General features: G+C 65.2%; 1 protein-coding gene across 1 annotated transcript in view; it reads right to left on the bottom strand.

Annotated features, from left to right (window-relative positions):
* Positions 1 to 1,406: 1,406 nt before the first annotated feature.
* Positions 1,407 to 7,533, bottom strand: part of LOC119852991 (extensin-like) — a 6,623-nt gene continuing 496 nt past the window's right edge. The window contains exons 2-8 of the mRNA XM_038395216.1: positions 6,558 to 7,177; positions 5,690 to 6,462; positions 4,980 to 5,167; positions 3,982 to 4,206; positions 2,971 to 3,147; positions 1,856 to 2,140; positions 1,407 to 1,750 (exon numbers count right to left, since the gene is read on the bottom strand). Of these exons, the coding sequence (XP_038251144.1) occupies positions 1,407 to 1,750; positions 1,856 to 2,140; positions 2,971 to 3,147; positions 3,982 to 4,206; positions 4,980 to 5,167; positions 5,690 to 6,462; positions 6,558 to 7,177 (2,612 nt within the window). The remainder of the gene's footprint in view (positions 1,751 to 1,855; positions 2,141 to 2,970; positions 3,148 to 3,981; positions 4,207 to 4,979; positions 5,168 to 5,689; positions 6,463 to 6,557; positions 7,178 to 7,533) is intronic.

Genomic DNA, 7,533 nt, shown 5'->3' on the forward strand with positions numbered 1-7,533 from the left:
TCACGTGATGATGGGGGGATGGGTGTAAGAGGGGAGTGGGTGACAAGGGGTGTTTGGGCAGTGATGAGTGTAAGAGGAATATGGTAACAGGGTATTCGGGCGGTGATGGGGGTAAGCGGGGTATGGGTGATGGGGTGTTTGGGCAGTGATGGGTGTAAAAGGGATGCGGGTGACGGGGAGGTGTTCACGTGCTGATGGGGGTTGGGTGTAAGAGAGTGTGGGTGACAAAGGAGTGTTCGGGCAGTGACGGGGGTAAGAGGGATGTGGGTGACGGGGTTGTTCGAGCAGTTACGGAGTAAGAGGGGGGCGGGTGATGGGGAGGTGTTCACATACTGATGGGGGGTTGGGTGTAAGAGGGGTGTGGGTGACGGGGGTGTTTGAGCAGTTACGGGGGTAAGAGAGGTGTGGGTGATGGGGAGGTGTTCACATGCTGATGGGGGGTTCGGTGTAATAGGAGTGTGGGTGACGGGGGTGTTCGGGCAGTTACGGGGGTAAGAGGGGTGCGGGTGAAGGGGAGGTGTTCACATGCTGATGGGGGGTTGGGTGTAAGAGGGGTGTGGGTGACGGGGGTGTTCGGGCAGTGATGGGGGTAAGGGGTGTGGGTGAAAGGGGTAAGAGGGGTGCGGGTGACGGGGAGATGTTCACGGGCTGATGGGGGGTTGGGGGTAAGAGGGGTGCGGGAGACGGGGAGGTGTTCACATGCTGATGGGGGGTTGGCAGTAAGCGGGGTGCGGGTGACGGGGAGGTGTTCACGTGCTGATGGGGGGTTGGGGTAAGAGGGGTGTGGGTGACGGGGGTGTTTGGGCAGTGATGGGGGTAAGGGGTGTGGGTGACAGGGGTAAGAGGGGTGCGGGTGATGGGGAGGTGTTCACATGCTGATGGGGGGTTGGGGGTAAGAGGGGTGTGGGTGAAGGGGAGGTGCTCACGGGCTGATGGGGGGTTGGGTGTAAGAGGAGTGCAGGTGACGGGGAGCTGTTCACGTGCTGGTGGGGGGTTGGGGGTAAGAGGGGTGCGGGTGACGGGGAGGTGTTCACGGGCTGGTGGGGGTTTCGGGTGAAGAGGGGTGCGGGTGATGGGGAGGTGTTCATGGGCTGATGGGGGGTTAGGTGTAAGAGGGGTGCGGGTGACGGGGAGGCGTTCACGGGCTGATGGGGGGTTGGGTGTAAGAAGGGTGCCGGTGACGGGGAGGCGTTCACGGGCTGGTGGGGGGTTGGGGGTAAGAGGGGTGCGGGTGACGGGGAGGTGTTCATGGGCTGATGGGGGTTTAGGTGTAAGAGGGGTGCGGGTGATGGGGAGGTCTTCACGGGCTGGTGGGAGGTTGGGGGTAAGGGGGTGTGGGTGATGGGGGGGCGTTCACGGGCTGGTGGGGGGTTGGTGGTAAGAGGGGTGCGGGTGACGGGGAGGCGTTAACGGGCTGGTGGGGGTTTGGGGGCAAGAGGGGTGCGGGTGACGGGGAGGTGTTCACGGGCTGGTAAGGGGTTGGGAGTAAGAGGGGTGCGGGTGACGGGGTTGTTCGGGCAGTGACGGGGGTAAGAGGTGTAGGTGACAGGGGTAAGAGGGGTGCGGGTGACGGGGAGGCGTTCACGGGCTGATGGGGGCTTGGGGGTAAGAGGGGTGCGGGTGACGGGGAGGCGTTCACGGGCTGTTGGGGGGTTGGGGGTAAGAAGGGTGCGGGTGACGGGGAGTTGTTCACGTGCTGGTGGGGGGTTGGGGGTTACAGGGGTGCGGGTGATGGGGAGGTGTTCACGGGCTGGTGGGGGGTTGGAGGTAACAGGGGTGCGGGTGACGGGGAGGTGTTCAGGGGCTGGTGGGGGGTTGGGTGTAAGAGGGGTGCGGGTGACGGGGACGTGCTCACGGATTGGTGGGGGGTTGGGGGTAAGAGGGGTGCGGGTGACGGGGGTATTCGGGCAGTGATGTGGGTAAGGGATGTAGGTGACAGGGGTAAGAGGGGTGCGGGTGACGGGGAGGTGTTCATGGGCTGATGGGGGTTTAGGTGTAAGAGGGGTGCGGGTGATGGGGAGGTCTTCACGGGCTGGTGGGAGGTTGGGGGTAAGGGGGGTGCGGGTGATGGGGAGGCGTTCACGGGCTGGTGGGGGGTTGATGGTAAGAGGGGTGCGGGTGACGGGGAGGCGTTCACGGGCTGTTGGGGGGTTGGGGGTAAGAAGGGTGCGGGTGACGGGGAGGTGTTCACGGGCTGGTGGGGGGTTGGGAGTAAGAGGGGTGCGGGTGACGGGGAGGTGTTCACGGACTGTTGGGGGGCTGGGGGTAAGAGGGGTGCGGGTGACGGGGAGGTGTTCACATGCTTGTGGGGGGGTTGGGAGTAAGAGAGGTGCGGGTGACGGGGGCGTTCGGGCAGTGAGGGGGGTAAGGGGTGTAGGTGACAGGGGTAAGAGGGGTTGGGTGACGGGGAGGTGTTCAAGTGCTGATGGGGGGTTGGGTGTAAGAGGGGTGCGGGTGACGGGGAGGCGTTCACGGGCTGTTTCGGGGTTGGGGGTAAGAGGGGTGCGGGTGAGGAGGAGGTGTTCACGTGCTGTTGGGGGGTTGGGGTAAGAGGGGTGCAGGTGACGGGGAGGTGTTCACGGGCTGATGGGGGGTTGGGGGTAAGAGGGGTGCGGGTGACGGGGAGGTGTTCATGGGCTGGTGGGGGGTTGGGGGTAAGAGCGGTGCGGATGACGGGGGTGTTCGGGCAGTGACGGGGTAAGGGGTGTAGATGACAGGGGTAAGAGGGGTGCGGGTGATGGGGAGGTGTTCACGGGCTGATGGGAGGTTGGGTGTAAGAGGGGTGTGGGTGACGGGGAGGTGTTCAAGGGCTGATGGGGGGTTTGGGGGTAAGAGGGGTGCGGGTGACGGGGAGGTGTTCATGGGCTGGTAGGGGGTTGGGGGTAAGAGGGGTGCAGGTGATGGGGAGATGTTCACGGGCTGGTGGGGGGTTGGGAGTAAGAGGGGTGCGGGAGACGGGGAGGTGTTCACGTGCTGATGGGGGGTTGGGTGTAAGCGGGGTGCGGGTGACGGGGAGGTGTTCACGGGCTGCTGGGGGGTTGGGAGTAAGAGGGGTGCGGGTGACGGGGTTGTTCGGGCAGTGACGGAGGTAAGAGGTGTAGGTGACAGGGGTAAGAGGGGTGCGGGTGACGGGGAGGCGTTCACGGGCTGATGGGGGGTTTGGGGGTAAGAGGGGTGCGGGTGACGGGGAGCCGTTCACGGGCTGTTGGGGGGTTGGGGGTAAGAAGGGTACGGGTGACGGGGAGTTGTTCACGTGCTGGTGGGGGGTTGGCGGTAACAGGGGTGCGGGTGACGGGGAGGTGTTCAGGGGCTGGTGGGGGGTTGGGTGTAAGAGGGGTGCGGGTGACGGGGAGGTGTTCACGGGCTGGTGGGGGGTTGGGGGAAAGAGGGGTACAGGTGATGGGGACGTGCTCATGGACTGGTGGGGGGTTGGGGGTAAGAGGGGTGCGGGTGACGGGAGTATTCGGGCAGTGATGTGGGTAAGGGATGTAGGTGACAAGGGTAAGAGGGGTGCGGGTGATGGGGAGGTCTTCACGGGCTGGTGGGAGGTTGGGGGTAAGGGGGTGCGGGTGATGGGGAGGCGTTAACGGGCTGGTGGGGGGTTGATGGTAAGAGGGGTGCGGGTGACGGGGAGGCGTTCACGGGCCGGTGGGGAGTTGAGGGTAAGAAGGGTGCGGGTGACGGGGAGGTGTTCACGGGCTGGTGGGGGTTTGGGGGCAAGAGGGGTGCGGGTGACGGGGAGGTGTTCACGGGCTGGTGGGGGGTTGGGAGTAAGAGGGGTGCGGGTGACGGGGTTGTTCGGGCAGTGACGGGGGTAAGGGGTGTAGGTGACAGGGGTAAGGGGTGCGGGTGACGGGGAGACGTTCACGGGCTGTTTGGGGGTTGGGGGTAAGAGGGCTGTGGGTGATGGGGAGTTGTTTACTGGCTGGTGGGGGGTTGGGAGTAAGAGGGGTGCGGGTGACGGGGTGTTCTGGCACTTACGGGGGTAAAGGGTGTAGGTGACAGGGGTAAGAGGGGTGCGGGTGACGGGGAGGTGTTCACAGGCTGGTGGGGGCTTGGGGGTAAGAGGGGTGCGGGGGACGGTGAGGTGTTCATGGGATGGTGGGGGGTTGGGGTAAGAGGGGGCGGGTGACGGGGAGGTGTTCACGGGCTGGTGGGGGGTGGTGGTAAGAGGCGTGCGGGTGACGGGGAGGTGTTTACATGCTGCTGGGGGGTTGGGAGTAAGAGGGGTGCGGGTGAGGGGGAGGTGTTCACAGGCTGATGGGGGGTTGGGTGTAAGAGGGGTGTGGGTGACGGGGAGGCGTTCACGGGCTGATGGGGGGTTGGGTGTAAGAGGGGTGCGGGTGACAGGGAGGCGTTCACGGGTTGGTGGGGGGTTGGGAGTAAGAGGGGTGCGGGTGACAGGGTGTTCGGGCAGTGACGGAGGTAAGGGGTGTAGGTGACAGGGGTAAGAGGGGTGCGGGTGACGGGGAGGCGTTCACGGGCTGATTTGGGGTTGGGGTAGGAGGGGTGCGGGTGACAGGGAGGTGTTCACGGGCTGGTGGGGGGGGTTGGCGGTAAGAGGGGTGCGGGTGACGGGGAAGTGTTCACGGGCTGATGGGGGGTTGGGGTAAGAGGGGTGTGGGTGACGGGGAGGTGTTCACGGGCTGGTGGGGGGTTGGAGGAAAGAGGTGTGCGGGTGACGGGGAGGTGTTCACATGCTGGTGGGGGGTTGGGAGTAAGAGGGGTGCGGGTGACGGGGGTTTTCGCCAGTGATGGGGGTAAGGGGTGTAGGTGACGGGTAAGAGGGTTGCGGGTGAAGGGGATGTGTTCACGGGCTGATGGGGGGTTGGGTGTAAGAGGGGTGGGGGTGACGGGGGTCTTCGGGAGGTGTTCACGGGCTGGTGCAGGGATGGGGGTAAGAGGAGTGACGGGGAGGCGTTAACGGGCTGCTGGTGGGTTGGGGGTAAGAGGGGTGTGGGTGACGGGGAGGTGTTCACGGTCTGGTGGGGGATTGGGGGTAAGAGAGGTGCGGGTGACGGGGAGGTGTTCATGGACTGTTGGGGGGTTGGGAGTAGGAGGGTTGTGGGTGACGGGGGTGTTCGGGCAGTGACGGGGGTAAGGGGTGTAGGTGACAGGGGTAAGAGGGGTGCGGGTGATGGGGAGGTGTTCATGGCCTGATGGGGGTCTGGGTGTAAGAGGGGTGCGGGTGACGGGGAGGCGTTCACGGGCTGGTGGGGGGTTGGGGGTAAGAGGGGTGCGGGTGACGGGGAGGCTTTCACGTGCTGGTGGGGGTTGGGGGTAAGAGGGGTGCGGGTGACGGGGTGGCGTTTATGGCCTGATGGGGGGTTGGGGGTAAGAGGGGTGCGGGTGACAGGAAGGTGTTCACGTGCTGTTGGGGGGTTCGGGGTAAGAGGGGTGCGGATGAGGGGGAACTGTTCACGGGTTCGTGGGGGGTTGGGGGTAAGAGGGGTGCGAGTGACGGGGAGGTGTTCATGGGCTGGTGGGGGGTTGGAGGTAAGAGGTGTGCGGGTGACGGGGAGGTGTTCACATGCTGGTGGGGGGTTGGGAGTAAGAGGGGTGCGGGTGACGGGGGTGTTCGGGAAGTGATGGGGATAAGAGGTGTAGGTGACGGGGTAAGAAGGGTGTGGGTGACGGGGAGGTGTTCACGGGCTGATGAGAGTTTGGGGGTAAGAGGGGTGCGGGTAACGGGGAGGTGTTCACGGGCTGGTAAGGGGTTGGGGTAAGAGGGGTGCGGTTGATGGGGAGGTGTTCACGGGCTGGTGGGGGGTTGGGAGTAAGAGGGGTGCAGGTGAGAGGGGTAAGAGGGGTGCGGGTGACGGGGAGGCGTTCACGGGCTGATGGGGGGTTGGGTGTAAGGGGGGTGTGGGTGATGGGGAGGCGTTCACGGGCTGCTGGGGGCTTGGGGGTAAGAGAGGTGCAGGTGACGGGGAGGCGTTCACGGGCTGGTGGGGTCTTGGAGGTAAGAGGGGTGCGGGTGATGGGGAGGTGTTTACGGGCTGGTGGGGGGTTGGGAGTAAGGGGGTGCGGGTGACGGGGGGTTCTGGCAGTTATGGGCGTAAAGGGTGTAGGTGACAGAGGTAAGAGGGGTGCGGGTGACGGGGAGGCGTTCACGGGCTGATGACGGGTTGGGTGTAAGAGGGGTGCGGGTGACGGGGAGGCGTTCACCGGCTGATGGGGGGTTGGGTGTAAGAGGGCTGCGGGTGACGGGGAGGCGTACACGGGCTGCTGGGGGGTTGGGAGTAAGAGGGGTGCGGGCGACAGGGAGGCGTTCACGGGCTGGTGGGGGGTTGGAGGTAAGAGGGGTGCGGGTGACGGGGAGGTGTTCACATACTGGTGGGGGGTTGGGAGTAAGAGGGGTGCGGGTGACGGGGGTGTTCGGGCAGTGACGGGGTAAGGGGTGTACGTGACAGGGGTAAGAGGGGTGCGGGTGACGGGGAGGCGTTCACGGGCTGGTGGTGGCTTGGGGGTAAGAGGGGTGCGGGTTACTGGGAGGCGTTCACGGGCTGGTGGGGGGCTGGAGGTAAGAGGTGTGCGGGAGACGGGGAGGTGTTCACATGCTGGTGAGGGGTTGGGAGTAAGAGGGGTGCGGGTGACGGGGGTGTTCGGGCAGTGACGGGGTAAGGGGTGTAGGTGACAGGGGTAAGAGGGGTGCGGGTGACGGGGAAGTGTGCACGCGCTGATGGGGGGTTGGGTGTAAGAGGGGTGCGGGTGACGGGGAGGCGTTCACGCGCTGGTGGGGGGTTGGGGGTAAGAGGGGTGCGGGTGACGGGGAGGCTTTCACGGGCTCGTGGGGGCTTGGGGGTAAGAGGGGTTCGGGTGATGGGGAGGTGTTCACGGGCTGTTGGGGGGTTGGGTGTAAGAGGGGTGTGGGTGACGGGGAGGTGTTTACGGTCTGGTGGGGGATTGGGGGTAAGAGAGGTGCGGGTGACGGGGAGGTGCTCACGGACTGTTGGGGGGTTGGGAGTAGGAGGGTTGTGGGTGACGGGGGTGTTCGGGCAGTAACGGGGGTAAGGGGTGTAGGTGACAGGGGTAAGAGGGGTGCGTGTGACGGGGAGGTGTTCACGGGCTGATGGGGGGTTGGGTGTAAGAGGGGTGTGGGTGACGGGGAGGTGTTTACGGTCTGGTGGGGGATTGGGGGTAAGAGAGGTGCGGGTGACGGGGAGGTGTTCACGGACTGTTGGGGGGGTTGGGAGTAGGAGGGTTGTGGGTGACGGGGGTGTTCGGGCAGTAACGGGGGTAAGGGGTGTAGGTGACAGGGGTAAGAGGGGTGCGGGTGATGGGGAGGTGTTCACGGCCTGATGGGGGTCTGGGTGTAAGAGGGGTGCGGGTGACGGGGAGGCGTTCACGGGCTGGTGGGGGGTTTGGGGGTAAGAGGGGTGCGGGTGACGGGGAGGCTTTCACGTGCTGGTGGGGGGTTGGGGGTAAGAGGAGTGCGGGTGACGGGGTGGCGTTTACGGGCTGATGGGGGGTTGGGGGTAAGAGGGGTGCGGGTGACAGGGAGGTGTTCACGTGCTGTTGGGGGTTCGGGGT

This window comes from Dermochelys coriacea, chromosome 3 (assembly GCF_009764565.3).
Source record: "Dermochelys coriacea isolate rDerCor1 chromosome 3, rDerCor1.pri.v4, whole genome shotgun sequence".
Classification (NCBI taxonomy): Eukaryota; Metazoa; Chordata; order Testudines; family Dermochelyidae; genus Dermochelys; species Dermochelys coriacea.